At 38.5% G+C, this 22,053-nt stretch overlaps 1 protein-coding gene across 3 annotated transcripts in view; it reads left to right on the top strand.

The window, feature by feature from the left end:
* LOC136864142 (RING finger and SPRY domain-containing protein 1) overlaps positions 1 to 22,053 on the top strand; it is a 330,976-nt gene that overhangs the window by 29,283 nt on the left and 279,640 nt on the right. For all 3 annotated transcript variants that reach the window (XM_067140779.2, XM_067140778.2, XM_067140777.2), the window contains exon 2: positions 17,697 to 17,862. In XM_067140779.2, the coding sequence (XP_066996880.2) occupies positions 17,697 to 17,862 (166 nt within the window). The remainder of the gene's footprint in view (positions 1 to 17,696; positions 17,863 to 22,053) is intronic.

The raw sequence follows: 22,053 nt of genomic DNA, 5'->3' as shown, positions 1-22,053 counted from the left end.
ACCCTTGCCGACGTTTCAAACGAAGGGTCGTTCTTCCTCGTAATTTATCCGCACAAATTAATGATCAGTTTCCTAATAAAATATTATTATTATTATCATTATTATTATTATATCCGTAACAATGAATCATCGTCCATAAAATATCTTAATTTCCTTTCGTCAGTTATTATTATTATCCTCAAAATATTATTGCAAGTTATTCTTCTTCTGTTTCTTCAACTTTTCATTATTATTATTATTATTATTAGTGGAGATTATTATTATCGTACCACTTATTCCTCATGGATTTAATAGTTTACATAGATCTCACCATAATTATTCTCAAATTAATCAAATAAATTCTTCCTATTATTCCTCTTCATATTATTATTATTATTATGACTAAATGAAAAGGCTGAAGGAAACATTACAGAGGAAGAGTGGAGAGTCATGAAGAATGAAGTCAGTAGGGCTGCTGAAGAAATGTTAGGAAAGAAGAAAAGATCAACTAAGAATCAGTGGATAACTCTGGAGATACTAGACCTGATTGATGAATGACGAAAATACAAGAACGCTAGAAATGAAGAGGGCAGAAAAGAATACAGGCGATTAAAGAATCAAGTGGATAGAAAGTGCAAGGTAGCTAAGGAAGAATGGCTGAAGGAGAAGTGCAATGTCGAAGGCTGTATGGTCCTGGGTAAGGTAGATGCTGCATACAGGAAAATCAAGGAAACCTTTGGAGAAAGGAAATCTAGGTGTATGAATATTAAGAGCTCAGATGGAAAGCCACTTCTAGGGAAAGATGGCAGGAGCATATCCAACAGTTGTATCAGGGTAAAGATGTAAATAATTTGGTTCTGGAACATGAAGAGGCTGTTGATGTTGATGAAATGGGAGACCCAATTTTGAGGTCAGAGTTTGACAGAGCTGTGAGTGACCTCAATAGGAACAAGGCACCTGGAATTGATGACATTCCCTTGAATTACTGACTGCCTTAGGAGAAACCAGCATGGCAAGGTTATTTCATTTAGTGTGCAAGATGTATGAGACAGGAGAAGTCCCATCCGATTTTCGGAAGAATGTTGTTATACCTATTCCCAAGAAAGCCGGTGCTGACAGGTGTGAAAACTACTGCACCATTAGTTTAGTATCTCATGCCTGCAAAATTTTAACACGTATTATTTACAGAAGAATGGAAAAACAAGTAGAAGCTGAGTTGGGAGAAGATCAATTTGGCTTCAGAAGAAATGTAGGCACACGTGAAGCAATACTGACTTTACGTCTGATCTTAGAGGATCGAATCAAGAAGGACAAGCCCACGTACATGGCATTCGTAGATCTAGAAAAGGCATTCGATAATGTTGATTGGACCAAGCTATTTATGATTCTGAAGATGATAGGGATCAGATACCGAGAACGAAGAATTATCTACAATCTGTATAAAAATCAGTCTGCAGTGATAAGAATCGAGGGCTTTGAAAAAGAAGCAGCAATCCAGAAAGGAGTGAAGCAAGGCTGCAGTTTGTCCCCTCTCCTTTTCAGTGTTTACATAGAACAGGCAGTAAAGGAAATCAAAGAGAAATTTGGAAATGGAATCACAGTCCAAGGAGAGGAAATCAAAACCTTGAGATTTGCCGATGATATTGTTATTTTATCTGAGACTGCAGAAGATCTCGAAGTTGCTGAATGGTATGGTTGAAGTCTTGGGTAAGGAGTACAAGATGAAAATAAATAAGTCCAAAACAAAAGTAATGGAGTGCAGTCGAACGAAGGCAGGTGATATAGGAAATATTAGATTAGGAAACGAAGTCTTAAAGGAAGTAGATGAATATTGTTACTTGGGTAGTAAAATAACTAACGATGGCAGAAGTAAGGAGGACATAAAATGCAGGCTAGCACAAGCAAAGAAGAGCTTTCTTAAGAAAAGAAATTTGCTCACTTCAAACATTGATATCGGAATTAGAAAGATGTTTTTGAAGACTTTCGTGTGGAGCGTGGCATTGTATGGAAGTGAAACATGGACGATAACTAGCTCAGAAAGAAAGAGAATAGAAGCTTTTGAAATGTGGTGTTACAGAAGAATGCTGAAGGTGAAATGGATAGATCGAATCACGAATGAAGAGATACTGAATCGAATTGGTGAGAGGAGATCGATTTGGCTAAATTTGACGAAAAGAAGAGATAGAATGATAGGACACATCTTAAGACACCCAGGACTTGTTCAGTTGGTTTTTGAAGGAAGTGTAGGTGGTAAGAACGGTAGGGGTAGACCAAGGTATGAATATGACAAGCAGATTAGAGCAGCTGTAGGATGCAATAGTTACGTAGAAATGAAAAGGTTAGCGCAGGATAGAGTGGACTGATGACTCAAACAACAACATTATTATTATGGTAACTTAATTTCACGTGTTACACTACCGTTAGCGATATTTATGGTTAAATGCATAAGCTTTTACAATTTCGGTCTCTTTGGTACTAAGCAATTGATTTAAGACAAGATTCACTTGGATTATTATTATTATTAAAAATGGAAAGTTTGATATTTTAATTTCCACTCTTTAGAATTCAGTCACATATGTTAAATCCCGTTATGAACCACCAAGATCTGCTTTATATCAGTCGGGACAACACGGTATTCGGGATCGCACCTCCAGTTTCGTACTGCCGTTAATTTATATGGGGACACACGTCCTCCCAAGACACATCTCACAACCTATGGCACATCGTGGCTGGGCAAATACCTCCAGTGCCGGCAATTGCTAAACTATTCATTCCAATTCATTTGAAGTCCATCCTTTTTCCAATGGAACTCTTCAAACATTTAATTCGTAAAGTAATCCTCGGTGGGTGGATTCTTCCACTCATAACACCGGAATCGGCATTTTATATCATCTTAGGCCTAGAGATTCATCTAATTCATCATTTCAAACAGTATGGCTCAATTTTATTTCATGCCGGATTTTTGTCCCTCATGACTTCCAACTCTAAATATGGGCTCAAACCACTCTGGGCTTTCAACATCATGACCATTCTAATTCACATGCCTCTATCGCTTTTAAACAAATTTTAATGGTTAAGATAAAGTCCAAAATCGTGAAATCAGCAATTTACGTAAAATCAAACTTACTGCCCGAATTAAATTCTTTAACGCTGCATGTCATCTCCACATTGATTATTATTTGCACTAGCCAACTCACGAAGCACTGTCATTATTATTATTATACTTTAACTTGCAAATGCACGAAATATTATTATTATTATTATTATTATTATTATTATTATTATTATTATGACCTTCCGTACGCAACACAAAATTTACTCTCTGGCACTTTCATAATCTGTCTGTCTGGTAACAAATATTCATACTACCATACAAATAATCACCGCAGTGATTGAAAATCAAATAAATGGGTTAGCACAAAAAGGAATCTAACACTTGAATTGAACTTACATCAAAGTATACACAAACAGCATGCATTAATTGAAAGAAATATCCCATATTTACATTATATACAACAAACAAATACTCAATTAATTAATCTAACCCATTATTACGTTAATATAAATTAGTTCTTCCATCTACCAAAAAATAAAATCATGGATTCGGGACTCAGACCATGTTAAGTAACCATAATTAATCTACACTGGACCCCGTTTTGTCTCGATAACATCCCCAAATATTAAATTGGTGTACTCATTCCTATGTAGAATTCCATTGTCTCGTAGTGGATGAGAAGCCCCATGGTGATTCACTCGTCCATTATATCGCACTTTATAAATTTAACACAATAAAACATTTCTGGGCGACTACCCATGATTATACCTTACTAGAGAATTTACAATAATTTATACAAGAATAAAAAACACTTATAGGTGCCTCTAGACCCATTACACTAGAGTAGAACGCAGTCGGGAAGGCGGTTTGAGGAGGGTTGCGCAGTAACATTCGCGCGCTTGGTAGTAAGACGTGTTTTGCGCTGAGCCAATAGAATCATTTCAGTAAGAGCTACCTGTTTGTGCGGATCAGAGTGAATGTTTCGAGTTTTATTTGTAAATATCATAATCAGCGAATTTAGGGAATTATTTGCGTGTGTAAGATGGACCCAGGAAGAGCAAAAAGATAAGTATTGCGTTGACAGGCGAGGGAAATAGTATTTAGAGTGGATTATTTTGTACTTTGTAAGCATGCAGCAGCAGGCGTTCATAGGCGGGGAAGGCGAGGAACGCGATGTTGCCACGCCGCAAAAGAAGACAGCACTCGCGTGTGGTATCAGCCTACGAGCAGTACAAAGGATTACAAGCTACGGAAATAAAAATAATGTAGTGTTCAGGTCGTCAGGGAAGAGCCCGAAGAGAAAGAAGCCAGTGACGGACCTCGATGATTTCAATTAAAATGTTCTGCGTACAACAATATTTGATATGTATAAAAACGGCGAATATCCTACGACTTTGAAACTGGCTCGGAAAATGAAGGCAGCAGTGGGATTTAAAGGCAGTAAAGATTCTATACTGCGGATTCTGAAAAAAAAAATGGGTTTCTTCTTTAAGAAATGCAATAACGGGAGGAAATTCCTAATGGAAAGGGTTGACATTGTTGCAGCTAGAATAACCTTCTTGAGAACAATTCATAAAATAAGAGAAGCCGGGAAGTCTTTAATATTCTATCTAGACGAGGCGTGGGTGAATCAGAACCACACCAAAAGTGCGTGTTGGAAAATGAGTTATGGTTCTGGAGGATTGAGGGTAGCCGTTGGTAAGGGGACGCCTCATTGTTTGCCATGCCGGTTCATCTGCTACTGGATTCATCCCGCAGTGCAAATTAGTATTCCGTTCTAAATCCAAGACAACAAATTCAGACTACCATAAAGATATGAACTATTCACTTTTCAAGAAATGGTTTGTTGAAAAATTATTGCCTAACGTACCACCCAGTTCCACAATAGTAATGCCAGTATTCATTCTTTTCAACTCGACCGAGCTCCAAGCACCGATACCCGGAAAGCTGATGTACTGTCTTGGCTTTAGATGTGCAGTATTCCTCACACTTCTTCCCAGACATGAGAAGAATTACTCGCTTTGGTAAAATTATTTAAATCAAAGACAGTATCATATGAAATAGACACCATTGCCGAACAACATGGCCATCAAGTAGTTCGCCTACCCCCTACCACTGCCATTATAATCCAATTGAACTCATTTGGGCGTAAATGAAAGGATATGTTGCCGACAAAAACAGCACTTTTAAAATCGCCGACGTTGAGAGACTGACAAATGAGGCTGTTGCAAGCATATCAACTGAGACATGGGAAAAATGTGTATGGCACGCGGAGGAATTAGAAGAGGAATATTATGCGCGAGAGATTCATAGGGATGATGTAATGGAGCCCTTCATTATCAATCTCCAAGATAGTGACGAAGAAAGTGGAAGTGAAGACGAGGATGACGGAGAAGACGATCTTGGCGGTATCTCTCCGAATTAATGCTCAGGTAATTTTGTATTTATTAATTTAATTTATATTTTTATTTTGTTTTAATATCTACTGTAGTTTTCATTCTGTGTTTATTGTTAGCTTTTTCATATTTTCATATTATAAAATTAGGACTTCAAAGCTTCTCAATTCCAATACGGTATACGGCTCGCGCAAGTGAATTTATTACAGTAGTTTCGCAATTGCATATTTATTTACCGAGCTCGATAGCTGCAGTCGCTTATGTGCGGCCAGTATCCTGTATTCGGGATATAGTGGGTTCGAATCCCACTGTCGGCAGCCCTGAAGATGGTTTTCCGTGGTTTCCCATTTTCACACCAGGCAAATGCTGGGGCTGTACCTTAATTAAGGCTACGGCCCTTCCTTCCCAGTCCTAGCCCTTTCCTGTCCCATCGTCGCGCTATGACCTATTTGTCGGTGCGACGTAAAGCCAATAGCATAGAATATTTATTAATTTCTACACGGCTTCTCTCAACATCTTCTCAGTGTTTGATGTTAAAAATTAATTTGGACTTACAGGAAACTTTTAAGCCCCCGAAAAATATAAGTCATCGCTTTGGAATTCAAGGTATAACTACATGAAACGTACTTTGACGGATCTCTCCGTCCTGGCTCTCGACTGCACTCCGGTACAAAGACGGATCTCTCCGTCCGCGCGTAGTGTTTATTTCCGGACCCGCTCCAAGCCGCTTTTCTTTGTGAAAGGATTTGATATTAGTAAGGTAACCTCTTGACAGATGGAATCACTGTTTTATTCCATTCATGTATTCAATAAACATGTCTGTGGAGTTATTCCGCGGAAAGAATAACCAGTATCTTAGCAACCTCATCGTAAGCGAAATCATGGCTGCCTCCATGTTGAGTGACGAAGCGATTATATGGGAATTTTTAGAAGAGAATGACATTGATATAAAAATAAGCGACGAATAATTTAGTGGATACGGAAAGTAGTGAAAGTAGTTCGTGTGATAGAAACTTTAGCGCTGGTAGGGTGAACAAAGTGCTGTTTTGCCGTCAAATATGTCGCTGAATTTTAGGCCTACAACTGATGCCGCGCCAGCGGCTTCTAATCATGTTTTACGCGATAGGGAATGGAACTGGGAGCATGTAAGTAATACTCCAGAGTATCATTCATGCATCGCAACTGGTGAAATAGTGTTTTCCAAAGGCACCTAGGACAATGCCCAAACGAACTACAAGTTGTAAACGAATTTCTAACAGCAGGCTTTCCGGAAACATCTAACCAATGAAGTAAATGCTTACGCAAGTAAATGTCTTGTATCGGCTGCCGAGGATATAAATAGGGTAATGTCATCTGGAAAGGAACACTGATTTCCTGTATCTGTGGATGAAATGAAGGCCAGATTACCTTGAAGTGATAATGTATGATGGAAAAAAGGCATTCATACCCAATCTTGTTGTTGACTACAACTGTGGAAAGGGTGGTGTTGATTGCCATGACCAGGGACTCACACATCATTCCCCGTGATGAGGAAGTATGTAAAAGGATACAAAAAATATACTTCTACATGCTAGACATGACACTTCTGAAATCCAACATCATTCATCCCCTTCTCAACCCTGAAAAGAAGCAAGTAGGCTTTACCACCTTCCAGATCAATTTGGCCGAACAGCAGTTGGCAAGTGTGACCTTGCCTGACTATCCAAAATAAGGCATCCAAGCCCTGGGGATAAAAGACTGAGACTTCAAGAGATGCACTGGGGACACTTTCCGACCAAAATGCCCCCAACAACGAAGAACGTTATCCCATCACGGAGATGCAAAGTATGTGTGACACTGGGTCTGAGGAAGGAATCTTCATTTGAATGCCACCGGTGCAAGGAGGCGATGCACGAATGTGACTGTTTTATGATCTACCATATTAATAAAGACTTCACAAAGTACATCTGACAGTAGTTTGGATATTTCCTCTCATTACATTGCTGTAAAGCATGCTTTTTCAGTGTCGGTGATAATATCATGTAAAGTAATGAAAATAAATGGTACACCAAGGGATAAATAAGTTCAGTTAAATGGTATCTGAATGGGTTAAAGATATAACTACATTAAAAAATGTTTACACTTTCGTGCTGTTATGCTCTCTGCAATTCGCCTTTCATTTCATTCAACTTCCATTTCCCTTCTTCAATATCTCGAAAATTTCCCTCAACACTTTCTCGGGGTTTGATGTTAAAATTAATTTGGCTTTCAGGAAACTTTTAAGCCCAAGAAAAATATAGGTCATCGCTTTGGAATTAAAGATATAACTACATGAAAAAATGTTTATACTTTCGTGCTGTTATGAGTAGCCAAATTGGCATCACCGCACCTCATTCTTCTGTCTCTCTGCGCAGTCGAAGATACGAAACCGCCTTCCGGGCTGCGTTCTTCTTTTGTACACTATTATTCTTCCTCAAACCCGAATCACACGTCGTGTCACATTACGATGAGGTGTCGTTTCATTCGAACCTGTGCGTATCGCGTTCTTCAGTCCGCACTTCCTGAAGTATACGATGCCGTCTTGTGATCGCCTCGCTCCTACAGTTCCTTGCTAGAATAATTGTTACACCGTCTATCATGAAATATTTATTTCAGGTTCTGAACACTGCCTTCAAAAAGTATTATCGGCGTTCCTGTCGATCCTTTAAATTCCAACACATGAAATGTTGAGAAATGTATTAATTTCACATACAGTGATACTGATAATTTACACTCGATATACTGAATAATTATCACTGTTCGTCTTCACCTTCATGACTACTAACGTACTTTCCACTCTTAACAGAATCTATAATGCGTTTTCTGGTACTGAGTTACAGAGTCACCGTGTCAGCGTATCAAATTATTTCGAACGACTGGTTGATGTGAAGCTCGACTGGTAACAACTGGTAATGTGAGGTCCAACTGCCGGTTATTTATGGACGATATGGTTTCCCGCCGGGGTCATCCGTGGTCACATCAGAGGGAGGGGGGTTGGTTATCCTAAATCGGTATTTGCAGGTGGATTTGGATCTCTTAATTTATCCCACTTAATAAACTGGCAATACACATTCATGTGTCGTATTCTGAACTCATATCGTTCAGCGATCACGGAGATATCACTTGATTTCTGTCCTCCACTTTTTGCGCGCTAAGTTGGCGTCCCTGATGGCGTGATCGTCTTGACCAATGGCGAGCTCGCGTGGGTCATTTCCAAGAATTCTTTACTTTAATTTATTACAATAACAATTAATCAACATTGGGATGATATCACAAAAATCTCCTCTGTTCAATTTCGTGGTTGGAATAATTTAATTACTTTTATCGGAGAAGCTAACTGGAGTTCGCCTTGGTTTCCCTTAAGTTGGTGCATCTGCGAGCCTCTGATAAATTTTGTCAATGGCTACCACCGCAGCGGTTAGTTCAAAAATCGCTTCCTTCCAACCTGACGACAAATGCCGCGAGGCGTTGGAAATCCTAGTACGTCATATTCTCCGTATCTTGTGACACACCGGCTGCACCTTGTTCAGAAATAAATGCTCTCTCACTTCCATGTAGTCATTACTTCTATTGTTGTGAGCTCTAGATTTAATCCTCTTAACTTTCTGATCAGGAAATATTCTCCCCATAATGACAGGCTTAACTGTGGCGACAGATTGTCGCGATCCCGTCTGACTATGTTGAAACATCTTCCTTCCACACAAAACTGACACTGTACATAATTTAATATTCCTATATGTCTGCATTTATATTATAATCATGAAATCATGATATCTAGGGCCCATCTCACCCACGTACATTTTCCTGTTGCTCGGTAAAAAAAATCTTGTGATAATCATGAGATTTTCTATATCCGCATCATACTTTCATCGTGATTTGATTACTACTTCCATTTCCTTTCGATGGTGACTGATCTCGTCCCGCAGATTCTGGTTATTGAGTCTCAATTCTTCATTCTCTCGTTGAATCAGGTGGATCATGTTAACAAAATCCTGGACATCGCTGTCAGGCTCTCCACATTCTGAGCATGGTCTTGCTTCTATTTGCCTATGGATCAGTAGGACTTCTTCTTCTCTTCCGTCTTCTTCTTCATCATCCTCTCCTTCGTCCTCGTCTTCTTCTTGGTCGTCCTCAGTCTTTATTGAAACTCTCTCGTTTTCCTCCTAGCTCCGAGTTGTCGTTCGTCCTCGAATCTAGGGGCGTTTGGATTTAGCTGGCTACTATATTGATATTGTGGCATCGGCGCGTTCCTTTCCCCGTTGCGACCACAATTAGCCTCCTTCTTCCACTTGTCTTCTAAATTGCTTGGTCTCCTGATGTAGCTCCTCCATAGTCTATATCGTCACCTCTATGTACGGTTTCCCATCGTCTTGGTCCCAAACACTACATGACTTGTCATCCTTTCGGTCATGATTTTGGATTGCCTCCTTTCATTTCCTCTTCTTCAGCTCATCGAGGTACTGCTGGGTTTCTGGATGTCGATCCTCCCCATTTCTACGGTATTCCTCCGTGTAAGGCCTTCGGTTATTCTGATTTCTTCCATGGTATGGCTGAGTTTCGCTCCTTCCACTCCGATATCCACGGTATCCCCTTTCATCATGGAATTTAACATGCTTGGTTTGCCAGTTACCTTCCGCAAATCCTCCTCGATTATTCCATTGTCGAGGTCTCCATCCCTGATCATACAACCTCTTGGGCTCTGGATCGGTACTTGTTCCCTGACTTCTGGCATTTATGGTCCTGGTTTCCGTCTCCCTTTCGATGTTATTGATCAGTTGCTCTCTATGCCTGGGTTGCCTTTGGTTAGAGTGATACGTGGTCTGATCTAACTGACGCAACAGAGCTTCCGCTTGTACTGCCATCCGAATATTCGACGTAATCATCATCCGCTGGACCTCAAATGGCAACTGCTTCCCAGTAGCGCTAATGAGTTCCGTCTCACTGACCGGATTGTCTAGTTCGCGCATCTTGTGAAATTGCGCCACGAAATACTCTGAATATTTAGTTGGGGACGATGTAGAATAACGTCTGGAGTACAACTCCAACCTTAGATCTTGTTGTTCCTCAATGCTCCAAAATTTCTGTAAAAATGCCTGTCGGAATCCCATAAAATCCTCGAATGTGTATAAGAAGGCCCTGAACCACATTGCAGGTGCTCCGTCCAAAAACTTCTCTACAGTTTGTAATTGCCGCTCCGCCGGAATCTTATTCTCACTAATATAGTTAGTGATCTCGCGGATGAAGCCTTTCGGGGTTATATGTCCTCGAGCGTCGTATCTAGGTGGTTTGTCGTGTGACATTTTGATGACGTGGACCACAGATGTCGGAAGGGCATTCAATGATGATAACGATCCGTCTCCTACTTCAAACTTAAGTCCGGTCGTATCAGCTTGTGACATGCCTTCCTTTTTATGAAATCCCTGATTGTCTAGGGTCTCGAACTCTCGGTACTGGAGATGGAAGTCCTGAACTGACCCTGGCTGTTCTAATCTGGCCTTGACCTGTTTAAGATCTTTTCTAATTTCATCCAGCTTTTCGGTATTACCGTCTGACATTTGCTTGGACACTGAATTCTGCCCCGTGTGAACCTTAAATTGTTCCACTATTCTGACCTCTGTGTCAGCGATCGTCTGGCTTTGTTCCGTCAACCCTTCATTTTTTCTGAATAATGCTATACTTGCCTCCTTACACTGTGTGAGTCTCCGTCTACGATCTTCCGAATTCGTCTTTATATCCTCAATTTCATTTCTGAGACCGGCTACTAGTACTAGGGTACGAACAGTTTTGCCCCGTAACTCATCGAATCCCTTTTCGTGCCCGTCCAAAGTACTTACAGTACGTGCACCTTTACTTTCCATGTGGCTTCGGATGATATCGCTTTCCTTGCGACATTCACCCCTCACCTCTTCGATGTGCAGCTTCAAATCTTCGCGGTCGACCAACCTCTGAGCTGAGAGCTCCTGCATACTGGCCTTTAATTTCTCCTTAATTTCGTTACGTTCTAGTAACGCCTCATCCCTGAACCGATCAACCTTTGCATTGACACTAATAATACAAGAGTCGATATGCCCTTTTAATTCGTCCTTAGCGAAATGACACGCCTCCTGGAATCAAGAACCATGTCTCTCTGTGCTACTCATTTTACACTCCATGTTCTTTCCATATGAGTTATTGTAATAATGCTATCAAATTAATGGTAAGTACTAGAATAACAATACCTAGGCCAGGCTGAGTGGCTCAGACAGTTGAGGCCGTGGCCTTCTGACCCCAACTTGGCAGGTTTGATCCTGGCTCAAATATGTCAGCCTCGTGTCGATAGATTTACTGGCATATAAAAGAACTCCTGCGGAACTAAGTTCCGACACCTCAGCGTCTCCGAAAACCATAAACATAGTTAGTGGGACTTAAAGCAATTATTATTATTGTTATTATTATTATGATTATTATTATTATTAATACCTTTGAGTTTCTCTGGATGTACTTGACGGAGATGCATAGTCATTGGCCATGTTTTCGTTAGTGTGCCTGACAAATTAAACTGAATACTAAGCATCTTCCACAGTGAATTAAGGCAACACTCCGGAGATAAAAATATATTTTTACCTAATGAATGGATTTTCACAAAACTTTGTTGGAATGTCACCTACATAAAAGTAGAGATATCACAAACTTTTCTTTCGCGTACAATTAATCGTTTTTCCAAAATAATTTTTTTAATGAAATTTTAAATTCCATTTTTTCATGAAATTTAATTAACACGTTAATGTAAATTCGTAATTAGGTTGATAATACTTTTAAAAGCACTACGTATCGATTTTTCTGTACATGATTTATATAAGGAGATATATCGTACTAAAGTTTTTGTAATTTTTACGGTCTAAAATTTTATACTTAAAAATCCCTACTACTTGAAAAAATTCTGCAATCAGAAATTCCATACACAGGTTTCTTAATATAGCTGTGATACATATACCATACAAATTTTGTTACATTTGGCAGAATATTATGGGAGAAAAATGGGATTTAAATGTAAAATTACAATTGGCAAACAAAGCATTATTACAGTGATAAATTGTTTGAATTCAGTGGAATAACTTCCTGACAAGAAAATAGGAACTCAGTCCTTTCAATTTGTCATTTAAAAAAAATCACTAAATGACCAAAATATTGATTTTTATCTCCAGAGTGTCGCCTTAAGGTTGGCCTCAGTTACAAGTCCGTACAGATTCATGCAGTGTCGATTCTTCTGAGGAGATTATCAGCTTAAATGTCTTTGATTGCTGGTAATAACCAATCCCTAATTTTGTAATCCCTCAGTAAGGCGAACGCCTTTTTCCTTGGCACTCTGTCAAATGTTCTCTCTAAATCTATGATAGGTAAACATAAATGTCGATTCTTCTTGTAGCATTTTTCAATTACTTGTTGCATACTGAAAATCTGGGGTTCTAACACCTTCTTCTTTGGTCTGAAACCACACTGGTTTCCATCCAATTCACCCTCCACCATAGATCATACCCTCCTTTTCAAACTGCCTGCGAATATCTTGCCGGCCACTTTCTTTCCACTTTCTGGAACATAATTTCACTGCCATCATTGTTCTTTCCATGGACTCGAAGATGTTTGCTTTTTCCCATCCTTACACATGGTTGTTCAGAGGATTCCCTTGCTTTTTCTACGATGGCATCCCCATGTGCCACCAATTTTCTTTCTCTATTTGAACCTACTAATTGTCTATTCTTTGAAACTTTTCACTAATCATATTCCTGTATTTTAATTTTCTCATCCTAGAAATTCTTTTGAATGTCTGCAACTTCACTTTCTCTATCCTAGGCCTGCAGATTAGACAGTACTGGAATACCCATACATTCCTAACAGATTTCCAAATTCTAAGTCAGATATGATATTGCCTATTATGGATCTGATGCCTCTGCCCTCCCATGTGTAGCGGTGAATATCCCATACTAGCACAGATGTCCAGTAAACACTTCTGGTTCCTATTAGCTTCCATATCTTTCCCAAACTTACTCATCCTACTGTTCTATTTCCAATTCTTTTGCTGTTGACCCTGACTATGACATCACCCTTTGTTTCATAAGACTTGTCTACATTATCATCATCATCATCTGCTCCCTCACATGATGAGTACACTGAGATGATTCTTGTTCTAATTCCTGCAGCTGTCAAATCTATACATGTCATTTGTTTGTTTACACCCCTAATGGAAATTGTGTTGTATGCTATGGATTTCCTAATAAACACTCCCACCTTACACTCTGCACTTCCCTTTTTAACACCTTATCTCCTATCTCTTACTTATTATCTGCCCTTGCCCAAACATCTGTAACTCCTAGCACATCCAGTTGTTTCCAAACCCCTGGATTGCATAGCCCTAGATACCTGAGCCCACAGAGGGCCATGACTCAAAGTATGTCAGAGATGCCCACTCCTATTCCATAGTAACTGGTACCTCAACTTTCAGGACCACTTACTAGGCCACTCAGCCATTGCTCATGCTTCACAAAGTAGGATTTGACTGCAGTAAACTACATCACAATACACAGTACTATACAGAATATTGTACCAACTCCTTAAAATTTACTTTTATGCAATCCATTGTTTTCAATACAGCCAAAAAATATTGGTCCCTGGTCTTGTACAGGGCTAGTACGAAGACATGTTCAGGTTTAAGCTCAACATTACAGATGGAATTATTAATGTCAATGGTAATTCAATGATGCAACTGTAATAAATCTATAGGAAATGACATTTATATTAGACAGGTAGCATACATTTAGCCTATGAACAGATACAATATAGACTATGATCTTCCTACTGACAGCTAGGGCTTTTCCTGGCTAAGGTGGCCTAAGCGTGCACCAGGCCATACCGAGGCAGATACAAATCCCAGGCTGTATCTGTTTTTTTTTTTTTTTAACTACCTAATGCTATGGACATAGTATAGGCACATACCTACTAATTTCCAAAGAATGTATTTTTATTTGGTCCTAAAAAGAAATATTTTCCAATTATTGAAGTCAGATCGTGAAGCTTCTGGTGTATTTTCCGATTTACGGATGAAATTTATTCTGAGGTAATACTAGCATAAGAGATGACCAGTTTGTTCTGGTCTGTTATGCAAGTGCCTTTATGCTAAGAAGTATGCGGGACATTCCGGACACTATTAAAAAAGTCTCTTTGTTACGACCAGATACTATAACAGTATGTTTGATGCAGTGAGTATGATTAATGATGTTGGTCTGAAATAACAGAAGACTGAATTGTAAGTAACAAATGTGGGTAGGATATTCTATTCAGAATATTGGTAGTGCGCTTGCATTGTTTATACAAAATCTGCTATAATAAGTTTAAGCATCTTGCTACCTGTGTAAAAAAAAAAAAAAAAAAAAAAAAAAAAGCCTCAAATGCAAGGTAGGTTTTTGAAAAATACAAAGTTTTTCATTCACCAGCCTGGTATTAGAATTTGTAAATGATTGAGAACTATCAGAAGCCACTTCGAGTTATCCATCTGAACACAAACATTGTTCAAGGCTTCAGAATGAATTGGCTGTTGGTTTTTTTTCTAATGTAACCACTTGTGGTACAGCTGTCCTTACTTTAATGACTTCTGTTGTGTTATCTTCATAGATGAGCAAAATATTGGCAAGTTAATTACTGGAATAGATCGCGAGTATCGATTAGTAAAAAAGAAAAAGCATTATGTTCACTCACTCTTCACAAGTGAATGAATAGGCTTTGTGTTATGCCCTTTTTTCATACCTGTGGAGTTCAGGCAGCATGCATGCTTAACATAATGCTGTGTTATAGTCTCAAAGGAAACACTCTGCAGGACAGAGCCACAAAGAGGCTGTGAATACGGTACCTTCAGAAATATCTTCATAGATCAGGACATGAATCATGGATCCATTTTCAGATCTTTTAATACCTTACTGATTCATCCACAATGGTGACACACTCCTTGCTTGCAGAAAACATGCTTCTTATGCTTATCCTTTTCATCTTGATACTTCATTTCCGTGTCATAGCTGTGATTCATATTTTACAATATCCAGTTAGGTTCTGGAGGTTTGTGGAATGGTCCTTCTATTTTGGAATGAAGGTTGCACATGATCATTTTTCCTGTGCAAGGTTGGCTCATTTTAAGTTGCTGGCATACTGGTAGCAAACTGAGCAATATTTACCTTATGGACTAGCAGTGTTAGGTGGGTTGCATATCTTCATGAATTTTGAGGGGGTGATGGACTACTCTGTGTATAACATCATTGAAGTAAGTAACATTGTATTAACATTTTCTTATTATTCCTTAGAATGCTTTTTATAAAGTTTAAAAAACTGCGAACATCTAAGCCAAACCAAGTACAGCTGTCTCGACAATCCGCTCACACTACCGCAGTTCAGCTTCTCCAGTGAGCTGGGTTTCCTTGCCGGCGTGAAAGAGAGCTACTCCAGCTAAATTTACGGCGGCAGGCCAGCTAGCTTAGGTAAGGCATGTTAGTTTTAATATTTGACACTCACCGGGTGAGTTGGTCGTGTGGTTAGGGGCGCACGGCTGTGAACTTGTATCCTGGAGATGGTGGGTTTGAATCCCACTGTCGGCAGCTCTGCTGATGGCTTTCCGTGGTTTCCCCATTTTCACACCAGGCAAATGCTGGGACTGTACTTTAAATAAGGCCACGGGCGCTTCCTTCCAACTCCTAGGCCTTTCCTATCCCATCGTCGCCATAAGACCTATCTGCGTCGGTGCAACGTAAAGCCACTAGCAAAAAAAATACTTGACACTCAGTGTTCAGCTCCACACGCTAGAGGCTACAAGAAAAGTATTAACATGTTAACAGTATAGCCACTTGCATGGCGTGTTGCTAATAACAATAGAGCCAGTTTATGAAATGAGTTGTAATATAGAAGAATATATCTTATTTTTGGATTTTGGAATGTATAAAGTTTTTTCGAGCTATTCATTGATGGCACGTGTAGAATATGTTTTCCAATAGCCGCAAAAAAATATTTAGGTTGCCCAGTATGAACACAGAGTTGAGTGTGGAGTAAAAGATTTTTATATATGGTTGTCTGCGATGGTGGTATATAGTGAATTTTTGTAGTGTTTTTCTTGGATTATAGGTGAAGGTTTCACGAGTTCTGTGGCATTCTTCATGAATATAGCGTGTGTTATACGTCGTGACAAATATTTTCCATCGTTTGTCGTTTATGCACGTACACTCACTAAGTGAGTGAAACAATAGAACTTCGGTGATTGTAAAATACTCGTTAAATTTTGCTGATTCAGTTTAGGTTAGGCTTTTTAAGTTAAAAACAATCAGTCCCAGTGTATTTTTGTAAAAACCATGACTGTACTGTCACAAAGCGTCACCGGGTGAAACTGTAAGTATATTGTTTAAAATCTGCTACAGATTAAGTTATGATGGTGTCTTTACTGCCGTGAATATCAATTTGGAAATATGTGCGAGTGTGTGAGTGAAAATATTCTTGAAAGACCTTTCTCAGGTAGACCTTTCCACGAAGAATGCAGCCGTATAAAGTGATAATGTTGACTTTACAGAGTGTAGTGGGGACTACGATTGCTTATATTTAAAAAACATTTTGCAGCTGGGGTAGCGAATGTGTTCACCGCACGCCACTGCTATATTGCGTACACAAAATGATACTCACAGAAGTTTTGAAGTACCGTACTTTGGCTTTTGGTACCTTAATTAAAGCCACAGCCCTTTCCCATCCTTGCATAATCAAAGACCTTTGATGTGTTCATGCGTCATTAAACCACTGTCAGAAAACAAATAAAAAAATGCAGTGAGTATAATTAATGATGTTGGTCTAAAATAACAGAAGACTGAATTTTAAGTAATAAATGTGATTAGGATATTCTATTCAGAATATTGGTACTTGGCATGCATTATTTATGCAAAATCTACTGTAATAAGTTTAAGCACCTTACTACCTGTGTAAAAAAAAAAAAAAAAAAAAAAAAAAAAATAAAATAAAATAAAGAGCTTCAAATGCAAGGTAGGTTTTTGAAATATACGAGGTTTATCATTTAATGGCCTGGTATTAGAATTTGTGAATGACTGAAAACTATCAGGAGCCAGGAATCCCTAGCACCTGACTGAAGCACCAACCACCAGCTGAATTCTTCTTCTTCTTATTTACTGATGCCCATATAATAATGTTGGGGTTACTATACTTCTTTTGTAAGATTGGTCATGTCTTGCTTGCAGTGAACAAGAGCCTCCTCCTGCAATGCTGAAACTTCATGCTATTGCTGACAAGGAAGATGGTTGGATCCAAGTTGTGACCTCCATGGTGAATGTCATACCAATGAATGATTCACTTGGTCCAGCAGTCATTACACTCCTGTTGGATGATTGTCCTCTTCCTACCAAGGTAATTTAATTCTTTAATTGCATATCCTGATAATTGTTAATTTTAAGTTGGATCATTTTCTGATAGTCATGGTTAGGATTGTGTAAGATATGATTTTTATGCTCCTGACCAGTCACCCAGGAGAGCATTACTTGTATAGAGAGAAGTAAAAGCAAGATATACAAAGTCCTTTACTGAGATCATCCTGTTGTATCGTATACCAGCCATGTCCAATGCCGACTTGTGCTGATTGCTGCAATAAAATGCCAGACATTGGTTACAGTTGTTGCACAAGTAATTATGTTGTAAGTAAATCTGATACTTGCCTGAATACCTGTAGGTGCCATACATGATATTGTGACAGTCTATCAGACAGTACACACTACACCAGGCATTTGTGATAGTGATCAGCGCTCAGTGCAGAGACGAGCAGAGGCCTGTGTTCAGTGGTGAGACATTTGAGATACTGCATTTCTGCTTATAGCACATTTTAGACACAACATAATTAGCTTACGGTCAGTTTCCCCTAGCATTTTTCATACTTATACTGTCTGATCAAAAGTATCTGGACACCTACCTCAAACTGAAGACACTGTTCGCTGATACAACTCTCTCTTATTGTAGATATTAATATGATGTTGGTCTGCCTTTTGCCCTGACTCTGTTGGGAAGACTTTCCGCCAGGTGTTGGAATGGTTTCTACGGGAATGAATTCCCATTTTTCTCAAAGAGCCGTAATCAAAATATTTTGATGATGGACGATGGGGCCTTGCGAAGTCGCCGCTCTAACTCATTCCACAGATTTTCGATTGTGTTTAGATCAGGACTCTGGGTGGACCAGTCCAGTTGTACATACATACATCTTCAGTACAAACTGTTATGCCTTTCATTGATCAGTCTGCATTAATGTTGTATCTTGATCAGGAGAGAAATATGTCTGGTCGCCTGTTCGTTGTTGCTCGCTTAGCACCAGCCGGGGATCACGTGTAGGGTACTTTAAGGTTAAACCTACGATTGTGAGCAACAATGGATCCAATATATCAGAGTACTCCAGACCTTTTACTGAGAATGAGATAACTATTGATATTGCTGATATCAGGCCAGGCAAAGCACCAGGTGTGGATGGTATTCACCCAGAATTTATCACTCATTGTGGGGATAGATCTAGAGTATGGTTGTCCACCTTCTTCACGAACATCCTACAGAGTGGGCAATTGCCAAAGCTGTTCAAACAAAGATCATAGCCATCTTGAAGAAAGGCAAAGCCAGCGATAAACCAGAGAGCTATCATAATCTATAAGCTTCATTTCCGTATTGATTGCAGCTACAACATAAGAATAATAATGAAGCCTCTACCTTATCAATACATTTATTTATATACTATTAGTTACAGTAATCACAGTACCGGTTTCGACCCCTCGAGGGTCATCCTCAGCTGTCATATACAAATATAGTTATTAAAACATCACATAAGAAGGTGTTGTACATACATGAAAATTGACCAATTTGACAGGTCGTTTAAAATAAATTATCTGTTAAAATGGTTCCTTTCTTCTTCAATTATAAAAATATTACATAATGTAAAAGACAAGTCCTTATAATGTTCTTGTTGATTTGATAAGTGTAAATTGAGATTTGTACTATTGTGTATGCACTAATGTTCTTAAAGTGATCACTATTTTACGTTAAATCTTATAATTAATTATTAAAACATTTCGAAATTTTATTCTTCTGGTGATTATGTTGCTTATTTCACGATGTCCTTCAGTTGGTAGTATGTGTATCTTGAAGTGATCTGGATACTTTCTATGAGGAAATAGGTCGTAGTTTAATGTTCGGTTCGATGCATTGTCTATGTACTATATTCATAGTATATCAACTGCCGCTTCCAAACAGGAAATGGAGCATCAAATTGTCGGCCGTTTGGTCAAACCTGCCAGACTGTCGTTTATTTTTATTATTATTATTATTATTATTATTATTATTATTATTATTATTATTATTATTCGCTGGGGCCATCAAGGACCACGTTAAGTCTTGTTGCATTTGACACGTCCAATCCTATTCCCTCCAATTTCTTTAATAATATTCCATGTTCCACTCTATCAAAGGCTTTGGAAAGATCTGTGGCTATGCAATCTAACTGACCTCCTGAATCCAAATGATCTGATATGTCCTGCTGAAATCCCACCAGTTGTGCCTCACAAGAAAATTTCTTTCTAAATCCATACTGGCTCCTCATGAACCAATTTTTATCATCACATATCCCTCTGATGTACTTTGATATTAAACTCTCCAGTACTTTACAAACTATACTGGTCAGGCTGATTGGTCTGTAGTTCTCTGGTTTCCTTTTATCACCCTTTCCTTTATAGATTGGTATTATTATAGATTCCTTCAATTCCTTTGGTATTACACTATTATTTATTATCAGAAAAAGACGGGCACGATTTTACGGTCATCTGAAAAGAATGGACGGAAGAAAGTTAACTAAAGAAATCTATCACTTTTTTTATTCAAACCCCAAAACCACAATTCCCTGGTTTAGAAATACCAAAGAAGACCTGCAAATGCTACATATCTCAGCTGAAGATGCCCTTAACAGAGATCTCTTTGACTATGTCATAAATATATATTTGAGGATTGTTCAGAATTACAAAGGGACCTTGAAAGTATCCAACAATGGGTTGAAGAAAATAATATGAAGGTTAATGGAGGCAAATCAACTGTTACAACTTTTACAAACAGGAGTTTTAAAACTGAATTTGAATATACTTTGGATGAGGTAGTTATCCCAAAAGATGGCAAGTGCAAATACTTAGGTGTGAGATTTGAAAGTAATTTGCACTGGAAGGGTCATGTTGATGATATTGTTGGGAAAGCATACAGATCGTTACATGTCATAATGAGGCTACTTAAAGGATGCAATAAAGAATTAAAAGAGAAAAGTTACTTAAGTATGGTTCGTCCATTATTGGAATATGCAAACAGTGTTTGGGATCCTCACCAAGAACACCTAATAAAAGAAATAGATAGTGTGCAGAGGAAAGCAGCAAGATTTGTAACAGGAAATTTCAGGAGAAAGAGAAGTGTATCAGAAATGTTAAAGGAACTTGGGTGGGAAACTTCAAGTAAGAGAAGGGAGAAAACTAGACTTATAGGATTATATAGAGCCTATACAAGAGAAGAAGCATGGGGAGATATCTGTGAGAGGCTTCAGTTGGAAAATAATTATATCGGCAGGACTGACCACAAATATAAAATTAGAAGGAATTTTAGCAGAAGCGATTGGGGTAAATTTTCATTCATTGGGAAGGGTGTGAAGGAGTGGAACAGTTTACCAGGGGTAGTGTTTGATCCTTTTCCAAAATCTGTACAGATATTCAAGAAGAGAATAAACAGCAACAGAGAAAATAAATGAAGTGTTAGAGGGCATTCGACCAGTGCAGGTTATTGTAAATTAAAAAAATGTGTGTGAATAAATTAATTCCATCCCCTGGTCTAAGGACTTAGGACAGCCAAAGTAGGGGACTGCCTGTAGGGGTGAAGTACAGTGGGAACTTCGAGGGCCCTGGGACCGCTACAGTAGCTGTGAAGGCCCTTCAGGAACTCTGAAAAGTGGAGGCAAAAGGGGCTCTGGTTAAGACGCAGCAGGTCGTTATGCTACTTAGGTTCCAGAACGGGTAAAAAAAAAAAAAAAGTAAATAAATAAATAAATGCAATGTAAATATTAATCCTACACCAGTTGTATAGTATAATTTGAAGTAATTCCACATACTGTATATCAGTTGACTATATTTGTAAGTAGTACAGGAGATATTATAAGTAGAATTTTGTAAACAATATAAATTTATTAAGGATGAGCTGTGTGTTTAATAGAAAACATTGTTAGCGTAAATTGTATAATATTGTATTATAGGAAAATTTTCTTCTCTTGTTAATTTAATATTTAGTGCTTGACAATATGTATTTTAGTGTACCATTTGCCACCGAGGTAGACACCTCATTTGCAAATAAAGAGATTTTTAAAATTATTTTTTTGATCTTGCCTTCCCTGCCATTCCTTAGTAATATTGAAGTTAGTATTCTTCAGTTCTATTGCAGTTCTTATTGGTGGATTTTTGGACCTTAGATGATTCAGATGAACATCGGTGATGTCGTCATGTATTGGTAATTGGGGATTATTTATTAATTTCTTAAATTCCCTGAGGA

The sequence above is a fragment of the Anabrus simplex genome, chromosome 2, assembly GCF_040414725.1.
Source record: "Anabrus simplex isolate iqAnaSimp1 chromosome 2, ASM4041472v1, whole genome shotgun sequence".
In the NCBI taxonomy this organism is placed as follows: domain Eukaryota; kingdom Metazoa; phylum Arthropoda; class Insecta; order Orthoptera; family Tettigoniidae; genus Anabrus; species Anabrus simplex.
This window is presented reverse-complemented; position numbering and strand designations above follow the sequence as displayed.